At 44.6% G+C, this 26,920-nt stretch overlaps 1 protein-coding gene across 3 annotated transcripts; it reads left to right on the top strand.

Moving 5' to 3' along the window:
• Positions 1–123: 123 nt before the first annotated feature.
• Positions 124–21,046, top strand: LOC141272817 (regulator of G-protein signaling 9-binding protein-like). Of its 3 annotated transcripts, none has more exons than XM_073683889.1 (3): positions 124–285; positions 12,680–12,978; positions 17,680–21,046. In XM_073683889.1, the coding sequence occupies exons 1-3, from the start codon at positions 230–232 to the stop codon at positions 18,210–18,212; spliced, it is 888 nt and encodes a 295-aa protein (XP_073539990.1). In that variant the 5' UTR covers positions 124–229; the 3' UTR covers positions 18,213–21,046. The 3 variants fall into 3 exon arrangements, with proteins under 3 accessions (XP_073539990.1, XP_073539993.1, XP_073539991.1); XM_073683892.1 differs by having other exon boundaries at positions 139–254; XM_073683890.1 differs by lacking the exon at positions 124–285 and adding an exon at positions 9,954–10,274.
• Positions 21,047–26,920: the final 5,874 nt, after the last annotated feature.

Genomic DNA, 26,920 nt, shown 5'->3' with positions numbered 1-26,920 from the left:
TGAGCCTACAGGCCTGCATGTCCCTCTTCAGCTTGTTTATAATTAGGGAGAGTCAGCCCATAGGGACGGAGGAGGGGGATCTGTAGTGTCTTCCCAAAATAGATACATTCCATGTGGGGAGAGAAGCAGGGTTTGAGAACAGAGGGAGGGATTTACAGAATAAGGGAGAAGGAACATAAACATCCCTGAACTAAGAAAAGTTACCATCCTCTCCAACAGTAACTGATATATGGCCGCAAGGGAAAATATGATAGGTAGGAGTCTACACGTGGGGGCGAGGCAAAGGTCAGTGCTTTATAGGTCCATAGGTTACATTATAATATATCTTGATGTATTTGCATGATATCACCCACGCTGGTAACAAGGGGTCTGCAAAAAAGGTGGAAATCGTTTCATTTCTCTGTGTCTATCTCTGTGTTGTCTTCATATAATCATAATTTCCATTCCTTATACTGGTGGGGGCTAACAAGCAAGAAAATTGCACTAAAAGGTCCTTCATCCCAAAAGTTATTTTCTACCCTTTTTTATCTAACTAAAATATAATATTTGGGTGTTGTAATGTGATCCTGCCATACTGGGTAAGGGAACATAGGAAGTCTCCTAGGGTAGTCTCCTAAAGACTTATGAGGCTGTTGAGTTTGGTCGAGGAGACCGCAGTGGATGTGCAAATTGTGGTCCATACAAGGACCATGAAACTCAGGCATGTGAAGCCGGCCTTAAAAGCAGTTGGCAACATAGACAGGTTATTTACAAGGGGAATTGATAGTGTGATTTCTAGAATGTATTATTTTTTGCAATTTTCTGTACTATAATCATTTGTTTTATATAATTGGAGTTACATTTTAAAGGAAACCTGATAGCTGGTCCATGCTGCCCACACTTCTCCCCTCCCCCCCCTAGACTGATAGGTCTTTCCCTATCCTTGTGTATAAGGAGAGACCTGTAAGTAAGGCAGGGAGAAGCGACCGAGGACCTGCCTAGGACTAGTCATATTATGTTTTCTCAGAAACACTGCTTCTTTTAAGAGTAAAAGATAACTGGTGGCAATAATCCTTAAAAGACACACTCCCATGAAAATGTTTAGCCTCAATATATTGCAGTCATCATATTATATAGCACTGTGTACTTACAATTGCTCATTTTGCCTTTCTACCCAGCTAATTATTCTGTTTTCCATTAGCTCTATAACATCACATGATTAAAACTGACTAGCTGTATCCTTTTAAGCTCTATGTAGAAATAGGAAGTCTCCTTTCCTTTCCCTGAATGACTCATGAGTCACTGCAAAAGTCCCTGGCAGGGAGGAGGAGGGAGCGGCTGGGTCAGGAGTTGAAGAGGGGAATAATCAATGCAGGGACAAGAGACTTCCTGTTTCTGCATAGAGCAGATAAAAGAGAAGAATTATCTGGGTAGAAAGGTAAAATGAGCAATTGTAAGTACACAGTGCTATGACGAGTCACACGACCGCTGACGTCGGCAGTCGCGTGACCCGTCACATGACTAAATTACGTCATGGCAGGTCCTTTTAGACCATCGCGAGCTGCCAGCAAGCCAGGACGGATCGGATAAGGACACCGGGGGCCATCAGAAGGTAAGTATAATATTTATTTTTTATTTTATTCTTTTTTTTACAGGTACTATGGTCTCCTCTTCTCCAAACCCGGGTACCATCCGCACATTGAACCACATGATATCCGCATGATATCCGCATGTGCACATGTAGTGATGCGGATGTCAAGCAGTCCAATGCAGGTCAATGGCGGCGAAAACGCCGCGATTCCGCAACATAATTGGTAGTGCTGCGGATTTTTCCGCAATGATAATCTGCAGTGGAAATTTCCGCAGCATGTGCACAGCACATGCAGATTATCATTGGGTAACATGGCAGACCTTCTACCAAGCGTTTAAGCGTTTCTGCAGCGGAATTGTCGCTGCGGAAATGCTTAAAAAACGCATCGTGGGCACACAGCCTAAATAAAATGTTACAGTGAATCTGACACCAAATTCCACGAAACAAAACTATGAATATTACAACTTGGATCTCTCATTGCTGATAATGTTGGTGCATTTACTAGACATTGTAAGAATTGATCCAAGTGTCATAAGGCCCCACTCACCCAGCAAGACTGACATTTGCAGCTTGTTGTGGCTGCTGATTGAGTTTAAAGGGAACCTGTCAGTAGCGTGAACCCTCCTAAATCGTCTATAGGAAGCTGAATAAAATGATACTTTGTTACCTGCGATCCAATGTCTAATTCTGGAGAAATTCATGTTTTTCTTATATGTAAATGACCTCTTCCAGGCTCTGGGGAGGATGTTGCCTGGAAGATAACTGGAAGAGCTAATTTTAAATAAAAGGGGGAGTTACCAGTGTGAGACAAGTAACTAACACAGAACAGGGAAATAAACTTTGTCTTCTTGCAAGCACATTTAATTTTTTGCAGCTCTCTGAGCTCTGCTGTATTGCAACACTATTACAACCCTGTCAGCCTGTGAGATGGAAGCTGAAGCTGAGAGGAACCTGCAGATGTGTCTGGTATAATCACACACAGCTCTGCAGGGAGATCAGGAGAGCAGAGAGCGGCCATTACACATCACACTGGTAACTCCCCCCTTCATGGAAAGCAAGCTCTGGAGGCATAGTTATCTTCCAGGCAGCGTCCTCCCCATAGCCTGGAAGAGGTCATTTATATAAAGTGATAAAAGATGATTTCTCACCAACAAGGTATCTGATATGAGGCATATAGGTATCACTCTCCTCAGCTATCTATAACCTCTATGCCCATATTAATAGTTTAGATAGGCCAAATGTGGTGACAGATTCCATTCCAAAAAGGATTATACAGCCATTCTGACTTTATCAAAGTTAGTACACCAGCATCATCAAGTCAAAGACATCTATGAAAGGGTTTTTCCCAAATCATACATTATTCCTTATTGAGAGGATAGGAGATAACGTATTGATCACTGGGGGTCTGACTGCTGGGACTCCTAGAATGGAGCTCTGGAACAACACAAAGCTATTTCTAGTAGTTCCATAGACAATGAGCAGAGTGAAGGGCGAGATGGAAATCCATGCAAGATGGGGATCTGTAGAGTACGGCTCTAGAGCCCAGTTCTCAAGATCATTAGGAATTCAACTGCTGGTCTCCTCAGCAATCAGTTAATAAGTGGATAACTTACTATTTTGGACTAACTCTTTAATATTATTTGCAGCTTGTATTATGACATTTTGTGACAGATCTATTAAATATGCATTTTTGTAATCCATTTTTAATGCTCCAATGCTTCTAAACAGGAGCAGACATACTATTGGTGCAATCTGTGCAGCCGCACAGGGGCCCAAGAAGTAAAGGGGTCACCTCTACCTCCAAAGCAGGTGGGATTGTGCATTATAATGAGCTATTGGACTGCAAGGGTCCCATAAGCTGTTCTTGCAAAGGAGTCCTCTTCTGTCTGTGTCCGCTCCTGTATCTAAAATAGACAATTAAGCAACTTTGCAATTAGTCTTTATTTGAGTGTTGCAAATTTGTGTATACAGCTCATGTGCAGACCAATGTGCCTACATTATTACAGATAGCGAATAACCTGTGAATAAGCAGATAGTCAGTCACACTATGACTAATCTACTGCTGCAGCGACACGATGACTATAATATCCATTATGGCTGGCATCAGTCAGATCTAGACTGGCAATCTGACAGCTGTGCAATTTGTAATGTCTGCAATGTGTTTCAGCGAGCTGTCAGACGTGCAATGCATAGGAAAAAAGATCTCAATTGTTATTTACCATATCTCTATGCTCATAATTCCTATTTATTCTGTTTACGTGCGAAAGGATGGTGTACGACATGAATGATGGAAACCGTTTCCCTGTTGCTTTATATTGGCGCAGTTATTGAATTGAAGAAGGGGTTAAAAGCTGCCTCGTTGCCAGGTAACGGTGGTGCGAGTAGCAGCAGTTCTCTACCCAGCTCATGTGCTGCGGAGCTGTATACTTGGTCTCCTACAAGCTGCAGCTTTTTCCAAAGCTGACAAGTACACTTCAGTGGAAAAGGGGGAAGGAGGGAGGCTCCCAGGCTTTACGGAAAAAGCAGGAGAACCCCTAAGGATATCCATTTGTAGTGTTCGGGGACTGATATTTACAATGTGCAGGCCCGAACATGTATACTAAAATAAGCCTGAGGTATTATCACCGAGATATAACAGTCCGTATACATGAAAATGCTGCATGGAAATAGCCAAAGGGGCTTAGCCATGAGGGAAAAAGAAATAATTGCACATGGGAGACTCTTTCCTGTACGGCAATGATATTTTACACTGTAGAATTTTGATACCAGATGACATTTAAGAAAACATCATGGTGGACAGTTTAGTAGAAACAGGAATCAGACGAAAGCCACGTTCACACATTGAGTATTTGGTGAGTTTTTACCTCAGTATTTGTAAGACAAAACCAGGAGTGGGTGATGAATACTGAAGTGGTGACGTGTTTCTATTATACTTTCCCTCTGATTGTTCCTCTCCTGGTTTTGGCTTACAAATACTGAGGTAAAAAATTCACCAAATGACCATTATGTGCACATGGCCTAAAGGTAGTTTCACCGACAGCTCCCACGACCAAAAACAGTTGTGTGACTTTTTCTGTGACTTGCTGTTGTGCGAACAAACAGCAGAACTGCAGACCTGTCCCTTACTGCATCATTGCAATGTGACACCGCCATCTTCATGTTATGTAACACGTGCTGCTGTGCACACAACCTGTAAGGAATATGCAACACAACCTGTACGGAATATATACGCTTTCTTGATAAATCCTTAATATTTCATTACCAAATTGAAATATAGATGTTTGGGGTTGTAGCTCCTGTATAGTATCATGAACTCTTATTTTATTCAAGTTGCTCCCTGTTGTTTGGGCAATTTTTAAGTCCACCATACGGTTCCAGAGATATGGACCCTTTTATTTGGTGCTAATTGTTATGATCTTTACCAAGGGGATAATAATGCAGAGCAGGTCAAATGAAAAAGAGAAAATTGCAGCCAGCTCACCCAATACGGTTCATAAGATGCAGGGGCACGGAAATCCATTCTGACCTAAAGTAAAATACCTAAAGGAAGAAAAATTGATTCCAGCTCCTGGTAAAATGCAAAACTTTAATGCAAAGTTAAAAATAGGAATCCATGAGACTCATGAAGAAATCAGCTAGGCGTTTCAGACGCACTTCGGCATCCTTTGCCTGAGACGGCGTCCATTGTCTAAGCTCAGAAAAAGGACACTGGGGTGCGTCTGAAACGCGTAGCTGATTTCTTCATGAGTCTCATGGATTCCTATTTTCAACTTTCCATTAAAGTTTTGCATTTTACCAGGAGCTGGAATCAATTTTTCTTCCTTTAGAGAAGCTTAAAGACATGCCCCCAGGGAACCCAGTGAGCAACACACCATTGTAAAGAAGACCATAAAAATTAGCACTAAATAAAAAGGTCTATATTTCTTGGACAATATGGTGGCTTTAAATAAAAAGGCATATGCAGAAGGAATAACAAGAGAGCAAAAAGTGGACACTACTGCAGCACCCAGGCAGCATTTGTTGCGTGCCCATTATTACCAATATAATTTACTGTAAAGGATTTTGTGATAAGCTGCAAAGAGAAGAAGAGGTGTAACATGAAGCTCCTGCCCTCCACCTACTATGTGTCATTTACAAAACTGGTGTCTTCTATATATCAAATTACTTTGGGTCCTTTCAGACTCAACTGCTACGGTATATGAGTTTCACTTTTTGTATTGAAGAACTGAAATAAATTAAATTTTTGATGATATTCTAATTTTGTGAGAAGCACCTGTATGTCTACACCGATACTTTCCTCTACCTATAGCTATGTCCATCAAGAGAAGAACCCATAATATCGTCCCATGATCTTCCAGTTAGGTTAGAATCACACGACTGTATTTTCTCACATCTGAGAAAATCCGAGTATGCTAATCACACTCTGATCAGAGTATGATCAGCGTGTGGAGAAGATAGTAAAAAAAATTATCCATCTTCTCCATTCGGTCATTTTGTGAAAGTCAGACCACACTCTGATGTCATCTGAGTGTGGTCCGATTTTTTTGACAGGCCCATTGACTTGCATGGCCTAGTGTAATCCGATTTACGGATGCAAATTGTGCATGCTGCAATTTTGTCCTCAACCAGACTCTGTCAGAGGAAAAAATTGGACATGTGCACGACCCCATAGCATAACACTGGTCCAAGTGTGATCCAATGTTTTGTTGGATCAAACTCGGACCGAAAATACGGTTGTCTGCACGAGCCCTTAAGTTGGTAAGATAACCTGTGCTGTCTTCAGCTCAGCAGAGGTAGACAAACCAATTTGGCCTGAGTTCTTTTTATTAAATTACTCCAGGGCCTGTAAAAAATTAAAGAGCAATTTATTAATCTACAGTGATAATCGCCAACTTGCCTTCCCTGTAGGAGTTAAGAGCACACATCGCCAAAGATATCCTTCCCCCACAAATCACGCCACTTTTTACTGGCTATGCCCAATTTAACACTGCCTGAATGTATGATTGGACACAAGGCCTCTGACAGGTTATGAATCATCTCAGCATCACGCACATAAAATCTCCTGGAATTATTGTATACCAGGAACACCGGTAGTGCCCGGGGGATTAGCTAACTCTTTCGGGAGTCTGCAAGATGTTCGGGGAGAGTTGGAAAGTTTGACCAAAGTACATCATGACCTGGTAAGGAGCTCATGACCTCCAATGTCCTGGAATATAGTCCAGTTTCTCAATGTTTCCAAGCCAAGACACTGTATCGTGTTTACCACGTAGGTCGTTCATGGATAGAACATGTACCCAATATACTGTATATTATAGGCATTAAATGTCTATGGATCTGTTCACATGTTCATGTTGTTTTGCAGATAAAACCCCCCAGAGATGTCCATTTCTTGATCCGAGTCACAGATCAAACTCGCCCATGCAACTCAATAAGTATATGAAAAAAAACAGGTGGCACACTGATTCCATCTGTGTCTCACCCGAGTGCTGTCTGTTTTGTACTGTTTAATGGGTGGGAGAAGATTGGAATATTTTTTTTTTATTTGCATACGAGAAAAAGGTATGCTACATTGTGATTGTAAAAATGGACATGGATCAAAAATGGCTGAAAATCAGATTCAGCGCACTCTCAATGCTACACTCATACATCCGTTTCCTTTTTTACAACCGTTAAAAATGGACCGTTTTTCTTAACTGTGTCATCATTTTTTTTCTCATCTGTTTTTACAAACCAAAAGAGGTAGCCTGTCTGGCCTTTTTCATACACTGACAGATAGCAGTGGATCAATTAAAAATGGATAAAAAACTGATGGAAACCACATATTCAGTTTAACATCTGGTTATAATGGATTTTAGTAGGCAAGGACAGACATACAGTACAATTTGTGCAACCTGTGCAGTGTCACTGGGGGCCCAAGAGGTGAAGGGGCCCGCTTCTACCTCCAGAGCACCAAGTAGCTTCTGTCACAAGCACAAAAAGGTTGGCATTACGATGAACTATTGGACTGAAAAGGGCCCCGTATACCGTTCTTGCACAGGGCCCCTCTTCTGTTTGTGTTCGCCCCTGTCTATAGGGATCAATGACCGAATCTGACCTGAGTAAGACATGCTCCGAGTCTAAAGGTTCGTTCAAATGAACGGATTATACAGATGTGTGCTGTCTTGTTAAAATTAGACAGCACACATCCAAATAATATGATAATCTGAACGAGCCTTTAGACTCCGAGCATGTCCTACTCTGTTTTTGCAGGTCAGATTTGGTCATTCAACCCTATAGTCAGAACAGTATATCGGCTATTTGTAATGCAGTAGTTGTGTCTATGACAGAAGCTGCTGGCGGATTTGGAAGTGATAACGGGGCCCTTACCTCTTCGGCCCCTGTACAGCAGCACCAATGTCCGCCCCTGTGTGAATAGTTCAAGTAAACTTTATTCAGTCAGGTCAGAATACTGCCGGTCTTAAAAACATGAGAATGTACCTTAGAGGATAATTTCACACGGCATTATGTAAAATCATCTATATTGTGTCCAGAAAAAAAAAAGATGTTTTTTTCATCCTTAAGGAGGCCTAAAGCTGGGGTAAGATGAGTGTATGAAAAATTGTCCCATTTTCATCCAGAAAAAATGGGCAATTGTTTTCCATGTGACCAAATAGAATCCCATGTTAATAATTGCAATGTATATGTAAAAAGCAGATGATTTGGGCTTTTTTGCACACCCATAGCCTTCAATAAACGAGTCTGATCCGAAACACAGAAGAAACTAGTGCATGCTGCGATTTACTATCATCTGGATTACCCAGTGCATGGCTGCCCATAAAATGCACCACTGTGAACAAGCCGTTATACAATTTCCCATGTAATATTTTCATATTGATCCGTTAAAAATGGATACCTATTAAAATCTATGGGCGAGAATCATACGAAAAAAACAAAACAATGGAACTGGCGCATACTGAGATTTTGTTTCCCTGCAGACTGCCAGTCCATGCCCACTCCACTGTTACCCCCATTGGAGACCCTAGGGCGCAAATGTCAAACTCTGGCCAGTGTGCCAAATCTGGCCCCCAGGGTGATTATATTTGGCCCACGACACCAGAACCACCACCTATGTGGGCCAATTATTCTGTAAGGAGGACTGTGTGGGCCCATCATTCTGTATGGAGGACTATGTGAGGCCCATTATACTGTATGGAGGACTATGTGGAGCCCATTATTCTGCATGGAGGACTATGTGGAGCCCATTATTCTGCATGGAGGACTATGTTTGGCCCATTATTCTGTATGGAGGACTATGTGGGGCCATTATTCTATATGGAGGACTATGTGGTGAACCATAATACTGTATGGAAGACTATGCGGGGCCCATTATTTTGTATGGAGGACTATGTGGGGCCCATTATTCTGTATGGAGGACTATGTGGGGCCATTATTCTATATGGAGGACTATGTGGTGAACCATAATACTGTATGGAGGACTATGAGGGGCCCATTATTCTGTATGGAGGACTATGTGGGGCCATTATTCTATATGGAGGACTATGTGGTGAATCATAATACTGTATGGAGGACTACGCAGGGCCCATTATTCTGTATGGAGGACTATGTGGGGCCCATTATTCTGTATGGAGGACTATGTGGGGCCATTATTCTATATGGAGGACTATGTGGTGAACCATAATAATGTATGGAGGACTATGAGGGGCTCATTATACTGTATGGAGGACTATGTGGGGCCCATTATACTGTATTGAGGACTATGTAGGCCCATTATTATGTATGGAGGACTATGTGGGGCGCATTATTCTGTATGGAGGACTATGCGGGGCCCATTATTCAGTATGGAGGACTATGCGGGGTCCATTATTCTGTATGGAGGACTATGCGGGGTCCATTATTCTGTATGGAGGACTATGTGGGGCCCATTATACTGTATGGAGGACTATGTGGGGCCCATTATTCTGTATGGAGGACTATGTGGGGCCCATTATACTGCATGGAGGACTATGTGGGGCCCATTATACTGTATGGAGGACTATGAGGGGCCCATTATTCTGTATGGAGGACTATGTGGGGCCATTATTCTATATGGAGGACTATGTGGTGAACCATAATACTGTATGGAGGACTACGGAGGGCCCATTATACTGTATAATGGTTGGCCCGCGACTTTGTCCAAGTTGCTCACGTTGGCCCTCTGTGTGTTTGACATCCCTGCACTAGGGTCTGTCTCAGCTTCTATGGCTTCTTATAGAGCTAACTGAGGTGGTGAGACTTGCTCCAGGATTTGATGTAGTATGTGGGTTTGGTGGCCACAAGTTTCGGCAGGGTATATATGTACTACATGTTCTATCCCATGCTGGGAGTTGTGGTCCTCCAGCAGCTGGCATGCGTGTTGTGTGAGCAGTGCAGCTTCTAGGTGTCAGCATGGAGCAGTGTGGAGAAAGATGCCTCCTCCCATAGGCGGCTGTGGGGAGCGGGCGCTGCGGCTCCGGAGGCGGACCCTGTGCTCGGTGCTGTGCATTTCCCACACTGAGGGACGGACGGGCTCTCCCGGGGAATCCGGCTCCATGAGGCTTTAGTCAGCAGAGCAGCAGCTTGCTGCCATTATCCTATTACACAGCCTGAGCCTCACACTCCAGCTAAGCCTCGGCCCAGGGAGAGATGTGACCGGAGACGCTGCCCGCTGAGGTGCCCTCGGGGGCAGGTAAGTGCCAGGGCTCTGGTGCTAGGAAGCAGCAGGCACAGGGTAGAGACTGTGAAGTGGGCAGGACAGGGTTAAATGTCACCCTGTGTTCACTGTCCCCTGCCTGGCACATTATAGTCAGGGACATGCTGCGGAGATGGGGGACAGGAACCTCCCAAGTCTGCCAGTCATGGCTCTAGTAGTCCAGTGGTGGACAGTGCCAGTGCTCGGATGGGTGACATGGAGGTGGCCAGTGCCAGTGCTCGGGTGGGTGATCTGGAGGTGACCAGTGCTCTCATGGGTGATCTGGTGGTGACTAGTACCAGTGCTCGGATGGGTGACATGGAGGTGGCCAGTGCCAGTGCTCGGATGGGTGATCTGGAGGTGACCAGTGCTCGGATGGGTGATCTGGTGGTGACTAGTACCAGTGCTCGGATGGGTGACATGGAGGTGACTAGTACCAGTGCTCGGATGGGTGACATGGAGGTGGCCAGTGCCAGTGCTCGGATGGGTGATCTGGAGGTGACCAGTGCTCGGATGGGTGATCTGGTGGTGACTAGTACCAGTGCTCGGATGGGTGTCATGGAGGTGACTAGTACCAGTGCTTGGATGGGTGACATGGAGCTGACTAGTACCAGTGCTCGGATGGGTGAAATGGAGGTGACTAGTACAAGTGCGTGGATGAGTGAGATGGAGGTGACTAGTACCCGTGCTCAGATGGGTGATCTGGAGGTGACTAGTACCAGCGCTCGGATGGGTGACATGGAGGTGGCCAGTGCTTGGATGGGTGTCATCAAGGTGGCCCGTGCTTGGATGGGTGACATGGAGGTGGCCAGTGCTCAGATGGGTGACATGGAAGTGACTAGTACCAGTGCTCGGATGGGTGACATGGAGGTGGCCAGTGCTTGGATGGGTGACATGGAGGTGGCCAATGCCAGTGCTTGGATGGGTTACATGGAGGTGGCCAGTGCCAATGCTCGGATGGGTGACATGGAGATGACCAGTGCCCGAGCTCGAATGGGTGACATGGAGGTGACTAGTGCCAGTGCTTGGATGGGTGACATGGAGGTGACTAGTGCCAGTGCTTGGATGGGTGACATGGAGGTGACTAGTGCCAGTGCTTGGATGGGTTACATGGAGGTGGCCAGTGCCAGTGCTTGGATGGGTGATCTGGAGGTGGCCAGTGCCAGTGCTCGGATGGGTGACATGGAGGTGACCAGTGCCAGTGCTCGAATGGGTGACATTGAGGTGGTCAGTGCCCGATGTTATTTGGGCTTGTGCCAGCTAGCATTGGCTATAGCATCACTATATTTTCCATGAATAGTGCTGGTCTGACCACTAAGATCCAACTGGTCCAGAAATTGTGGCGTCGGGTCCTCTTTTCTGGACGTCCTTCGTCCACGTTAGTGTGGTCACTCAGCTTCTTCCTTCATGGCTATTTAACACTGGGGAGTGACCGGGAAGGAGCTTCCACTTCTCCTCCTGGTACCCCCTTCTCAGGACCCCCACCACTGAGGTAATGGGCAATTCCCTAATGTAGTGTTATTTTTGTCATTGCGTCATTCATCTGATGGTTTTGCAGAAATCTGTGCTCCTGCTGCTGATGTGACCCCATTCTACCACTTGTGAGTTTCCCCTAACTGTGGAAACTGATTAATTAAAGGGTTTGTCATTAGAAGAGGGGTCTGCGTGACTGGATCAATAGTCAATGCATGACCACTGCTTCATTCACTTCTATGGTCTCTGACGCCAGCGATCATACATTTATCACCTATCCTGTAAGTGTCGTTTATGGAAAAACCCTTTAAGCATCATCCTCTGTATGCAGCCAGGATTCTATGAATGGAGTCCTCTTATGGGCAGACATGGAATGCAGACGGGCATTGTGACAGCCATTCAGTGAACGGCTCTTGCAGACTTTAGCACTGGATCTCTTCCGTTTGTAAAGTGATTAGTCCTGACAATGTTATTCATTTAGGAAACTGCTCATAGTGCAATTCCACAACATAGCATGGCACAAATGCAAGGTGCAGCGAGTGCCATCTGTTATTATGCATGAAATGAAGCGTGGTGTTTTCTGCGGAGTGTATGGCAGGAGGTAAGGACGAGGTCAGTGGGCAGATTAGCAGCGTGTATGTCACTGCCCTGTAAATATAGTAAACCCATCAATGTGAGATGTCAACAAGCTGCCTGCAAGTCGCCCCCGATCGTCATCCTCATTATGTGCTGGCACATTGTTAGCGCTTTATTGATTCCTGTGGAGTGATGGCTTGTGTGAAAGGCAGCTCCTGACTATAGCTGCATCGTTCTCGTCCACGCCAATGGCTTCTGTAAATGTCAGGAATTCTAGAAAGTGCCAGAGAGATTTGCTGATCGTCTATTTTAATGGCATAATGATGTTATTTCTTTCTTGTTTTGTTCGCCAGGTGCCCCCTATGCCAGGAAAGATACAAATTAAGCATGTCAGTCCAGGATGGTGCCAGCCCGGCACCATCTCACTTGCACCCTATCAGCAGAACATTAACACTGCGGGGAATACGTGGGCACACAACAGAGACCAGCGGGCATGGCACGGTTGCAGATTGCAAGAAGGTTCATAACTCCTTAAATAAGGTGACAGCCTGTTACCGGCAGCTGGTGATGTGTGTCGGGGGGACATCGGACTGTCCTCGGCTACGGGAGGAGCTGGAGGAGAGCAGGAAGAAAGCCTTTGAACTAAGCACAGGTGAGTGTGGTAGTGGGTACCCGAGGACGGTGGCACATACCTAGCATGTAGTGCTCACCTATGGAGCCACCACATTAGGTTAGGGCATGGTAAGCACCTGCCACTTATATTTCCTGAATCACTCCCCTTACAAGTGGCAGCTCTCTCCGCTCTGGCATACGGCCACATTACTGACATGCCCCATAACCTGTATTCTTGGGGAATAAATGTACTCTCAGGTGAGCTGAGCATGCATGCATCTGGAGGAGTCGCAAGTTTTAGAGGAAGGTAACAAGAGGCAGATGAAACTTTGGAAACACCTAGTGACATAACTGCAGAGAAAAGGTGAATTTTCGGTTTTGCTTGAGAAACACAATTGGGCAAAGCTAATAGAGTGGGTCATGCCTAGCCGAGGGTCCGACACACAGATATACTCCTTTATGTTCTCTTACGCCTTGTATTGTGCACTACCCCTCATGCCCTGGTTTCCACTGCTGAGACTTGTGTTCCTCATTCTCCTCTGATGTTCTCCTGGCCAGAAGATTAGTGGGCACTTGTGCCCTGCCACTCCATGTAAGTCTATGGTGCAAAGTTGAGAGCAGTTATTTTCTTATCTTATCGCTCAAAGTATTATTCCCAAAATATAAAATTATGCATTGGGGATAACTTATTATTTTAGGAATAACCCTTTAAATGGAGTGGCAGGTTGCATTTGCAACTTAACACTTAATTTAACTTCTGACTGCAATCTTGTGGCCAAAGGAGAATGGGGGACAGAAGCCCCCAGTTCTGGTGATGGGTGGGGGTTCCAGTAGAGGGGTTTAATTGAGCAACAAGTCATGAATGTGCCCCACCAATTAATTTAAAGTATAGTACTTCCCAAAGGTCATATGCACCCCTGGGTCGTGCAGGCGGAGGCAAGAACAGGACTAATCCGTGGGGGTCTCAGTGGGATCCACACTGATTTAACAGTTATTCCCTATACAGTGGAAAGGTGATAATTTACTTACTAGAATAGACCTTTAAGCTTCATCTAAAGCCTGTATTGTGGTGAGACACCACCAAGTCATATGTATGGGAAATACTCATTTGCACGCATACATCCCTACATATATATAACTCTTCTGTTTACATTCTCAGATCAGGGACCTAATTGCAATGTATATGTATATATAATTTTTTTGACCAATACATCGATTTGCTTGCACCCCTAATGTATCAAGCTCGGTACCAACAAGAACATCTAAAGAGGGAATCAATTCATTCCTGAAGCTCCAGGGAATAATACGTCTTTAGTGAATGCCCACCTTTACACTGGGGATGCTTATCCCTCTATTACAATGATTTCATTCATTCCATCCAGAAATGTCAGTATAATGATGGCTCCGGGCAGGATCTTCCAGCTTGTTATTACTAATGGAGGCGTTGTCATTATCGGATATCTATATTCCTAAAGCAAACATGTTAGTAGTTATTTCAGATTTATCGAAATCCTTTTCAGACTCAGAGAGACACCAGGAAATTTAGATGACGGATTAGGAAATTGCACAAACAGCTTTGTCTCATACAGAATGCAGAAAGCACTGGTTACATGGCCCCCTGACCAGAGTTTGGGGGTTTGTATACTGCACTTACATCCAGATGGAGACCATGCGGCAGTTTTGGGTCAGTCTTGTCCACGAGCAGCTATTTCCTGACCAGCAGTGCTAATAGGACAGCTGCTATCATATGGGGCCCGAATCATATTGTTACATTTTCAACAGTTTTTATTGCGTTTTTATTGTTTTGCACATTTTATTTTTGTTTGCAGCATGTTCATCTTTCCATTTGCACCTATTTTAAAGTCACTTTTTTATGGGGTTTTTTATGTACATCATTGTGAACCGAGTTTAGGGTTTACCAATATTTTTGCGTGATTCATCATTTGTGACTTTTCTAAAAGTCACAAAATTTGCTGCAAATGTACTCCAGCTTAGTGACTGAAATAAAGAGTATTTTTATGAATTTGGCGTAAAAAATGTCAGCGGATATCACAAGAGTAAAACGGAAAATCACAAATGATGAATCAAGCCCATTTATTTATCTACACTGTACTGCCCCTTTTATTTGGACAAGATCAGTATGTCGGCCCTGTGTAATGAATGCCCTGTGGCCCACCAGGCTATACAGTCAAATCTATAAAAATTTAACCTGCTGACTGGGCTTTCTTCCCATCCCTTTGGGCATTTATCAACTGTAAGGCCATGGCCCCACTATCAGTATTTGGTCAGTATTCGCTCAGTATTTGGTCTCAGGAGTGGGAGCCAAAACCAGGTGAAGAACAATCAGAGAAAAGGTATAATAGAAACAAGTCACCAATTCTGCATTTATCACCCACTCCTGGTGTTTTCTCCCACTCCTGAGAAAAAATACTGACCAAATACTTATAGTGGGGCCGTATAGTGATAAAATGTCACTGACAGCATTCACCTATACCGCACATGTAGAGACTGTTCTGGAGCTTCCGGGCCTAGATCTAGCAGCAAACATCTAATAACGCTGCTGTGTACATGGGTGGGCAGAGAGCTTTAGTGTTAGGCCACGTTCACACCTTTAGTATTTGGTCAGTATTTTACATCCGTATTTTTAAGCCAAAACCAGAAGTGTTTCTATTATACTTTTTCTCTGACTGTCCCACTCCTGGTTTTGGCTTACACATACTGATGTAAAATACTGACCAAATACTGAACATGTGAACATGGCCTGATTCAGAGACTAGCATGTGGGAACAGGGGCTGAGGCAGTACTGTAATTAATATAAAGAAGGAAGACCATGATACTGTTGTGATTACTGGGGGTAAAGACAAGACACTGCTATGAATTTTTGGGGGCAGCAAAAGACAATGTTCTCATATTCTGGTAATGAAAAACAATAGCAAACAGATCGTATATTTTGGCACAAAACGAGAGATAAAATACATACAAAATCTGTAACCCATTATGTCTAGAGGCCGTTATAAGATTTCTCCAGATTGGCTTTTGTTTATAGCTTCTGCCTGCTATTTCCACAATGCATGTAGATCACTAGAGGTCAGCTATTCATTTTCCCCATTCTCCTTACTCTTTTGCCCTTAGTTTCTAACCTTAATGACACTAATGACTGGCATTAAATGGTCTGTATTATCAAACTAGACCTTAACCTTACCCTTCATTGTCCAGAACTGATCATATCTTGACCATAGACACAACAACTATCAGGACCACGGATTGAAGCTGCATTGGATGCCACAAACGTTGTCTGGCAGTATGTGCACAGGCTTATGTATGTAGATTAAATGTATGTAGATAGGTCTTAGAATAATTGTACATGAATCCTGTGCAACAAAGCATCATTCAGAGGGTGTGGGTGGACAGATACTTTGTAGACAGAAAATGGCTAGGTACATAGATAAAGTAATGGAGCCTGCAAGCAAAGTTAGAAAGTAGTAGTAAATCAGAAGCTGTAGAACATGTAGGTGCTACCTAAGCTCCATCAATCATAGCCTCTATTGTCTACATGGATAACATGGCGGTGACAGTCCACAAGTCATCCTCTGTATGTAAATTAGAATATGACAGGTTGTAGACATCTAACACAAGCAACACTATGTAAATCCATACTTATTTTACATTTGATTAAAGAAGACCTTTCACTTGCTCAAAAAAATTGTGTGAAACACCTTGTAAAAATCCCTGAGCTCCGGATTCTGACACTTTTTTTTACGTTTTTGTGTTTGGTTGCTCCATTGCAGAGATATTCACATGTGCTGCTTTTGGAGCGCAGTATGTGAAATCTCTTCTTACAGATCAACTGTGGGTTTCTTAAAGTTTTCTCTGGGGGCGTGCACTTTCACCCCCTCTCAGATTCTGCTAATCACAACTCAGAAGCTGATCTTGCAGTCTCAGACTCTGACGAGCTGTAATATTGTGGAAGGGAGGGTGTGCATACCCCCAAAGAGAACTTTAAAAAAAAGTCTTGGTCTGCAAGTACAGATTTCACATACTGTGCTCCAAAAATAGTGACGCAGCACAAGATGGAAAAGAGTGGCAGAATCAGGGGAGCTAAGGTAATTTTTTACAAGGTTGTTTGCTACTCAGACAACCCCTTCTCAATCCCTGTTTCCCCTTGAAAATAATAACACTTATACTCTTGTGTCGTTGTTGTTCCAGCGGTGTTATCAATGGCTCTCCCGGGGATTGTGTGATATTGTTATGTCATGCGATCCCTGCGGCCAATCTGCATTGGCTTATTTTTCCCAACCTTCGGACGAATCAGATACATCTGGATGAAGTGAGAGAGCCATTGCTGAGACATGTTTTTTTTTTATGACTCTCTGTGTAGGACAGCGCAGATTGCTGTGCTCTCCTATGCATTTTATTAAGTACCATATCGACACATACTGGCCAGACTGAGGCCAAAAGAACACACTTTTAGCCTCCGTCTGGTTAATGGGGGCCTTTGGTAACATATAATTATATGTTAGAAAAAGCTCCCGGCATATACTTCCAGCTGAGTGTGTGAATGCAGTGTGCACGTAACATATGTGTTAGCTTTTGTCTTATTCTCGTATCTTACAGTCATGTGTGCTTTTGTGAGAAAATTAGAGCAATATGAATGGCAGAATGACAACTTCTCTGCAGTGGTCATATTGTAAGATATATTGTTCTAGACCTAATCTGACCTCTTTATATATTTACCAATAGATCTGATGAACACATTGATGGACCTGTTGATGGAGCAAGAAGTGACCCAGGAGGACAGAGTGGAGCTAGAGCGGACCTGGGTACTGTTCCTCTCCACCCTAGAGCTCTTCCAGCAGGATCTGTGTAAAGCACACCACCTTTGCCAACTCTTTCCTTTGCATGGTAGACGAAAAAGACTGGTCAACACAGGGGTTATCGGTAAAACATCAGAAGTTGCATATAGAGCCAGGAACATAAAGTCTCCCAGTAGCAGCAGGGTACGAGAGAACGCACAAAGAGCCGACAGACCCTGCTCCCCGGATCTGGCCGGTCAGATTGAGCATGTGGAAAGGATGCTTCATGACATGCAGATGAAGGTCAGCATTCCTATATGGACGGTAGAGGCCACCGAAGAGGCTTGGGCAGAGATGAGCTCAACCTGTGACCTAGATGAAGGCTCAGACAATGAAATACTGGCTGGGGAGGATATTTCTAGCAGGGGCTGTTGTGCTCAAAGGCAATCACTGACTCGTCCTTTATGTATGGTTTCGTAACGAACATCTATTTTTAAGTTCTTAAAAACAGCTGGACATGGCGCCCAAAGATATGTGACTACAATAGGAAGTTAAAGAGGCTACGTGATGGACATTTTTGTTCTCGGGTGTCATCAAATCAGTTTGGCAGATGTTGGGGTTCTCGTCTACTCATATAACTACCTTGTGATGTGGGCTGGACTCCCAAGATGTTGGCAGCCCATCTTGCTGGTTAGGACTCTGGACAGTGCCGATATCATGATATCTGCTCATCCTGTGGATAATTTCCAGAAATGATATGAGTGAAGAAGTCGGCTTTCATGTGACATTTGGGGCAGAGAGCGTATTCTACATTGTGAGGATAATCAATAATCATAGTAAATTAATAGCAATGGTGTATACATCCGTATATATTCACCACCTTGGACCTTTTGTTTTTTCAATTGGAGTGAACAATATATTCATGCATGCAGTCTTCCTCAGGGACGTCCATAAGTAATTAAGCACTTACTGGAAGGAACGGATTTTCTCAGTCTATCTCTTTAATGGTCCTCGTTAACCACTTCTACGTCGAAGAAGGCTGAACTGATTCATGGCTGTCAGTCTGTGTCACACCTACATTTGTCTGTGCTAATAGGAAACATCCTCCGATTATAGTAAAAAGGTTCATTATGAATAATATATCAAGGAATTGCGTCAATTCCTTTTATATGTGTCATTATCTGGTTCCCTGTAGACGAGAGCATTGAGAGAATAATCTGCTGGGATGTATGGGAGCTCCTATTCATTTAACTGGTATGTGCAATGTTCCTTTTACACCTAGAGCGCTTTAATAATTAGCCATATGCCTGCCAGTCACAGTGCCACAAAGCGTCTTGATAATTAGTTTTATACAGAGTGCAGGATTTCTACAACCTCTAGTGAACTATTGCATACAAAGGCCTTATAAATTGGGGCAGCCCATGCAATTTGGGGTCTCCCCTACGAGATGAAATGCGTCGTGGGCTGGGGTAGGGAAGAATATGGACCAATGTTTGCACCCCCGATAGTCTAGGCCCATAAATGAGCTAATGCATGCATCCCTGGTGCTTTTACTCGCTGCAGGAGGTAATATTTGAGGCCCTGCTGGCCTAGGGCAATGAATGGTCTAATTCTACATCTTTGGTGCTTTTATTCACTGAAGGAGGTAATGTTTGCATCCCAGGTGGCTTAGGGCAGTGATTGGGTTAGTGTCTGCATCCCTTGTGTTCTTGGGAGGAAACTTGGCAAAATCTGAAGGGGGTTAATGTTCGCATCTGTGGTGTCCATTGCTAGTGAATGGACTAATGTTTGCATCCTTGGTAGCCAAAGGCAGTGATATAGGTTAATGGCTGCATCCCAGTGACCTAGAGCAGTGAACTGGATTAATGCTTGCATTCCTGGTGGCTCAAAGCAGTGAAATGGGTTACTACCTGCATTTTTGATGGCCTAGGGTAGTTAATTGACTAATGTTTGCATCTGTGGTGGCCCAAGGTAGTGAATGGGCTACTACCTGCATCCCTGCTGGCTTAGGGCAGTGAAGGGGATAAGTCTATATCCCTAGTGGCATAGGTCAATTAGATGGGTAACTGTCTGCATCCCTGGTGGCCTACAGCAGTGAATAGGAGAAGTCTATATCCCAGGAGACCTAGGACAGTGGCAGTGAAAGGGCTAATTACCCTACATCCCTGGTAGCTTAGGGCCATGGACGGGCTAATGTCTGCATTATGTATTACACTGGGAGGAGGCATTGCTGGTGTTACATATGGGCAATACAAGGTGATACTTCAGCCTATACAAATCTCTCTCTGTATAAAGATAGCAAAGGCCTAACCGATAAAGCTGTCTTCATAAAACATGGCAATGAAGAAGGTTGTATTTTACTCCTTTGTGACTGGCACATTTAAGCACTACAGTTTATTTTTGGGATGCGTCGTTTAAATGGTGAAATTTCTTCAATTGATTTTTTCCATTCTATTGTGAAATATGTAGAGGTGAGGTAATTATAATAAATAATATTATAAATAATTTATCTTTCCATTTAATTAGAGTGCAATGTACCACAATTGAAACTTTCCCAGGCCCATTACTAATCCATTCTGTATCTTGCAGCGATAGGTGGGTGAATTTTAGGCTTTATTTTACAGTGCCATGCAAAGTTTTAAAGGGATCCAATTAGCTCCTTTATGTTGGCTTCTCTTCGGGTAATATCCGAAGCAAATTTGCACATAAGACATGCAGATTTTTAGTTGGATTCATCAGTGACATAAACATACAACCTGTATCCACCCTTATTGTGCAGCGGAAGAAATCTGTAACTGTCCGGTGAAGGAGCCTGTATCTTATAAATACATTGGCGGCCAAGCGTTGAAAAAATAAGGGCACATTTTCACTATTTCCAGGCCTGAGAATTCAGAAAAAGTTTTGTTAGTTACTTGGTGTGGGGCAAATGATACCTAGATAGTGGAATTGGCCACATCCCAAATAAGGGTGACATGTGCTAAGGTTTTTTATGTGCACGGATGAGATTAAGGCAGAAGACAAGACCGCTTCCGCGTTCTATCCTAATTGGTTCCCATGGTCTCAGTCTCTCTTTCCACCTGATTGTCGAGTGCATTTCACCTTCCTAAAACCCTTTATTCAATGTCCACACCCTTCACCCCTGATCCTGCATATTTCATTTTGTCATACGTTCTATTCTAGACACTATAATACTTTGTCTGTTTTGCGCTATGTAATTGTACTTTTCTGCACTTTACCATTTCCGGAGGACGTGCCCTCTCTATATGTGTTCTTATACATGTGCAATTGTTTGTCGAACAAATCTGAAATAAAAACTTTTTAAACCATATAAATATCCAGAAAATATTTGTGACACCATCATTTATGTGATTGATTGATAGCAACATAAGAGAAGACTCAAACGCTGATACTTCTGTGTGTATTTACAATAGACTGCATTTCCCAAAATTTACTAACATGGCTCGGTTACTAAATTGTACAACTGGTTAGTGATCACAATATTCTGGACCGAAAAGTGATTATTTTTGTAAAGCCATTTTTAGACAGCCTTAAAGGGGTTGTTTCAAGCTCTTATGTCAGTAAAATTTCAAAGTGCAATTTATTTATTGAAAATCCTCTTCATTCTCATAGAATGGTAGAGTTGGAAGGGACCTCCTGGGTCATCTGGTCCAACCCCCTGCTCAAAGCAGGATTCACTAGATCATCTCAGACAGATGTTTGTCCAGCCAAACTTTTGTAATTTTACAATGTGGCCGGTTAAATAGGTAAGGAGCTCTCGCCACAAGCAGGTGACATGCTTTAAAGCAGGGATGAGGAATCCACTTTTCTCCTGCCCCTAGGCAGATTCCCAAGGACCGCAGTGCTCAGGCCAGCAGCCGGCAAAATGTCTGCTGAACACTGCAGCCCATACAATGGACTATGACCAGTGCCAGCGTGAGGATGTACTTTGTGGGAGAAATTGGCATGCTCTGTGCTCCAGTCCCATTGAAGACAGCAGCCCCAGCGTCTCCCTGCTGTAACGTATTTGTCCCAGGATCTCCCTGCTGTGATGTACATGCCATAGCGTCTCCTGCGATGTATATGCCCCAGCATCTCCTGTGATGCCCCAGCATCTCCTGCTGTGATGTATAAGCCCCAGCGTCTCCAGCGATGTATATGCTCCAGCCCTAGCGTCTCTTGTGATGTATGTGCCCCAGCGTCTCCTATGATTTATATGCTCCAACCCCAGTGTCTCTTGTGATATATATGCACCAGCGTCTCCTGTAATGTACCGTTATTAAATATTTCTGGACCTATGTACCTGCCTTTTTAAAGGGACCAAAAGAAATTGGACAGTTATCTCAAAAGCTCTTTAATGGGCTGTGTGGGCTATTCCCTTGTTAATCCATCATCAATTAAAGGAAATGACATGCTTTAAAGCAGGGATGGGGAATCCACTTTTCTCCTGCCCCTAGGCAGATTCCCAAGGACCGCAGTGCTCAGGCCAGCAGCCGGCAAAATGTCTGCTGAACACTGCAGCCCATACAATGGACTATGACCAGTGCCAGCGTGAGGATGTACTTTGTGGGAGAAATTGGCATGCTCTGTGCTCCAGTCCCATTGAAGACAGCAGCCCCAGCGTCTCCCTGCTGTAACGTATTTGTCCCAGGATCTCCCTGCTGTGATGTACATGCCATAGCGTCTCCTGCGATGTATATGCCCCAGCATCTCCTGTGATGCCCCAGCCTCTTTTGTGATGCTCCAGCATCTCCTGCTGTGATGTATAAGCCCCAGCGTCTCCAGCGATGTATATGCTCCAGCCCTAGCGTCTCTTGTGATGTATGTGCCCCAGCGTCTCCTATGATTTATATGCTCCAACCCCAGTGTCTCTTGTGATATATATGCACCAGCGTCTCCTGTAATGTACCGTTATTAAATATTTCTGGACCTATGTACCTGCCTTTTTAAAGGGACCAAAAGAAATTGGACAGTTATCTCAAAAGCTCTTTAATGGGCTGTGTGGGCTATTCCCTTGTTAATCCATCATCAATTAAAGGAAATCTGTCAACCTCTGGGATGCTTTTACTATGGTCATACAGGTAATAGCATTGTTAAAATAGTCCTACCTGTATGCCTCATAGCTTCTGTCTTAATGTTGAGAAATAGACTTTTAATCATTTAATTAATTCTTCAAGGCTCTGGAGCGTGTGGCACCTGGAAGAAATCTCTTCCTCCTGTGTTAATTTGTGTACCACCCCCCCCTATCCTGCACGTCACAGTGCTCTGTGAAGTGCAGGTGTGGCGCCGGAATCCCGTGCCTGCACTCACGCGATTGTCCATTGCAGGACGGAAACAAACTTATAAAATGTGTTCAAAGTGGTCATAAACTTGTAAAAAACTCATGAAAGAATGAAGTAACGTTAAAACCAAGCACACCATTGTTTTTATTATGAAATTCTCAATAAGTTTGATGTGTCACATGACCCTCTTCCCATTGAAAAAAAATAAAGTTGGATCCAAAAGAGTAGTTACTTACCGGTAACGAAATTTCTCAGAACCCATGACGGCACCACGGAGAGAGGGGATCCGCTCTTCAAGGACAGGAAACCTACAGATAAAAAGGGCGGCACCTCTCTCCCGCATCAGTTGGTTTACAGAGCATCGAGAGGACCGCCAGGTTAGTAACACCAAATATGGCATTATATATATAGTTATATTTTTTTTTTCCAGACACACCCTGTGACTAAACAAACAGGTAGTAACGATTGTGCACACCCATGTGTAAGAAAAAAGGGGAGGGAATGTACGGGTGCCATCATGGGTTCCGAGAAATTTCGTTACCGGTAAGTAACTACTCTCTTTCCCCATGACGGCACCACGGAGAGATTGCAGAGCAGTGAAGATTAGGGAGGGACCACCGCTTCCAGAACCCTTCTGTCAAAGGTAAGATCTGAAGACCATGCTAGATCCAGCCGGTAGTGTTTAAAGAACGTGGAGGGAGAAGACCAGGTCGCTGTTCGATTGAAGCTCCGGCCTTCTCCGCCCAGGAGGCTGCCACTGCTCTCGTCGAGTGAGCCCATAGGCCCACTGGCGCTGTTTCCCCGCTTGAGGAATAAGCCAGGGAAATGGCTTCCCTTATCCACCTTGCCAGGGTTCCTTTGGAAGCTTTCTGTCCCTTCCGAGATCCCTGGAAGCACACAAAAAGAGCCCTGTCCTTCCTACACTCCCGTGTGGCCTCTAAATATTGCATCATGCACCTCCTGACGTCCAAGGTGTGAAGGGCCTCTTCCCCCTTGTTTTTTGGGGCTGCGCAGAAGGAAGGGAGGGTGACCTCCTGTGACCTATGAAAAAGGGATCCCACCTTAGGAAGGTACGCAGGGTCGGTCCTAAGTGTCACTTTGTTGTCTAGAATCTGCGTAAAGGGGGGTCCTGTGGATAGTGCTTGGATGTCACTAATGCGGCGAGCCGAGGTGAGGGCTACCAGAAGGGACAAGATTTTAAGGGATGCTTCCCCTAGTGGTTCAAAGGGGCCTCTGGTCAGGGCTGAAAGAACAAGATTTAAATCCCACGGAGGAGCCTTCCGGGAGGGGATGGGCCTGGATCTATGAGATGCCCTGATGAACCTGGAGATCCATCTATCCCTTGCCAGGTTGCAGTTATACAGGGCTCCCAGAGCTGCCACCTGAACCTTCAGCGTGCTCGTGGCCAACCCCCTCTGAAGGAACTCCAGGATGGTAAACACGGGGGCCTCCCCTACTATATCCGTACCTGCAAAGGAAAGGAATTTCTTCCAAGTTTTCCCGTAAAGCCTAGTAGTTACAGGTTTTCTACTCTGCAGCAAGGTAGAGATTAGATTGGGGGAAAACCCTTTATCCCTCAAGAGTGACCTCTCAAATTCCAAGCTGTCAAGTGCAGGTTTGTTACCTGAGGGTGGAGTACTGGACCCTGAGACAGCAGGTCCGGAACTTCCGGAAGGACCCAGGGGTCGAAGACGGACATGATCCTCAGCCAAGAAAACCAGGGCCTTCTTGGCCAGAAGGGGGCGATCAGGATCGCATTCGCCTCGTCTTCCCTGATCTTCCTCAGAACTGCCGGAATGAGAGCAATCGGAGGAAAGGCATATACTAGCTGGTGGTCCCATGGAATCAAAAAAGCGTCTAGTGCTACTGGGTTCCCCCTGGGGTCAATCGAGCAAAATGTGTCCACCTTTTTGTTTTTCCAGTTGGCGAATAGGTCTATACATGGGATTCCCCAAGCCCTCGTGATCTTTTTGAACACTAGCTGGTTCAGCTCCCATTCGCCCTGTCTCAACTGGGTCCGGCTTAGGAAGGCCGCCGTGACGTTCATTGACCCTTTTATGTGCCGAGCTGATAAGGACTCTAGATTCTTCTCTACTACGTGGAGGATGGAGCTTGACGCCTGAAGGGAGATGGACCAGGTACCCCCCTGGTGATTTACATATGCCACTACTACTCGGTTGTCCGAGAACACTCACGTGGTGACCTTTTAGCACGTTTAGAAATTCCAAGAGGCCATACTTCACCCGCCAGAAGTTCTTTCATGTTGGAGGAAGAACCTTCCACCCCCTTTGCCCAGACCCCCTGAGCCACTCGGTCATCTAGATGAGCCCCCCATCCCCTGGGGCTTGCATCTGTCGTCAGAATCTGGGGTGTCGGTATTGTCCATGGGACGCCCCTGCCTAGATTTTCTTCCTTTGTCCACCATGTTAGGGAAAGTAAAGTTTTTGAGGATCAGGTCAGACGACCTTCTAAGTGCCCTCTTAGAGATTTTTCCGCCCCCAAAATCTCCCATTGTAAGACCCTGGTGTGCAACTGAGCCCAGCGGACACCCGGGATGCAGGCAGTCATAGAACCTAGGAGGGACATTGCTCTCCTTAGTGTCATAACCGGATGCTTTCCCACATAGTCTAAAATATGATAGCCCGTGTGTCCTTTCTCTTCCGGAAGACGGCATTCCTGACTCCTTGAATCTAACAGGATACCTAAGTATTCCTGTAGCTGAACTGGCTCCAATCTGGATTTTTTTAGATTTAGAAGCCATCCCAAACTCGTCAAAGAATCCATGACTACTGCTAGCTGGTCTTTGCAGTGGCTGAACGAGTTGCCTATAACCAGTAGATCGTCCAGGTATGGGACCATCATGACTTCCGACACCACTTTCGTGAAGACTCTGGGGGCTATTGCTAACCCGAAGGGAAGAGCCGCATACTGGAAGTGTCTGATTGTGCCCCTTATTGGTATAGCTACCCTCAGGAATTTCTGGTAGTCCCTGTGAATGGGGACATGATAGTAGGCGTCTTTTAGGTCTAAGACCGTCATGAAACAGTAATTTCACACAAGTTTTTATTGACTCCATCTTGAAAGGTTGTATATTCAAGAACTTGTTTAATTTCTTCAGGTTCACGATAGTCCTGAGTGTACCGTCCGGTTTTCTCCTGAGGAATAGGGGGGAATAAAAACCCTCGCCTGCCTCCTGAGCTGGGACCTCCTGCAGGACCGCTCTGTCCACTAGGTCTAGGACTTCCTGTTCTAGAGCCAACTGCTCTACCACTGAGGACCTTACGGGGGTTACTGTGAAATTTCCTCGGGGAGTGGAGACGAACTGGAGTCCAGAAAGAGCATACAGGGTCCTCAAAGTGGTATTTCCTTTTTGGGGCCAACAACCCTTTCCGCTCTGGTTTCTTCCATTCTCTCTTAATCAGATCGTGTACCTGATCATTAAGAGGGAAGGATCTCTTTCTTCTCTGACCTAAGCCACTGAACATTATCTCTTGGATGGACTTTTTGGGATGAGGGTCTACAAACCCCATGGTGGACCTAACTGCTTTGATTAAGCTATCTGTTCCGTCTATAGGGAAACCGTTACGACCACCGTCCTCTGAAGATGAGGAAGCAGATGATGAACAGGATGATTCAGATACCGCAACTTCCTCATCTGATTTACTAGACTCTGACTCCAGGGAAAGTAGTTTTTTTATGCTTCTTCCCCCCCTTTTGGAGGGATTTAAAAAGGTATCTTCGACTTGCGATTTTATCAGGGATCTGAGCTCGGTAGCAAACTTAGGGTTCTCCTCACAGATGGTTTGCTCGATGCATGAGCTACATAGTCTCTTTAGCCATGTGGTAGGTAGATCCGCTGCGCAAAGTGCGCAGGCCCTGTGTTTAAACTTCCCCATGCTCTTCCTTCCC

The sequence above is a fragment of the Phyllobates terribilis genome, unplaced genomic scaffold (assembly GCF_046119375.1).
Source record: "Phyllobates terribilis strain yellow unplaced genomic scaffold, ASM4611937v1 Scaffold_5__5_contigs__length_657084704, whole genome shotgun sequence".
Lineage (NCBI taxonomy): Eukaryota > Metazoa > Chordata > Amphibia > Anura > Dendrobatidae > Phyllobates > Phyllobates terribilis.
Note: the sequence above shows the minus strand (reverse complement) of the source record. Positions and strands in the feature narration are given on the sequence as shown.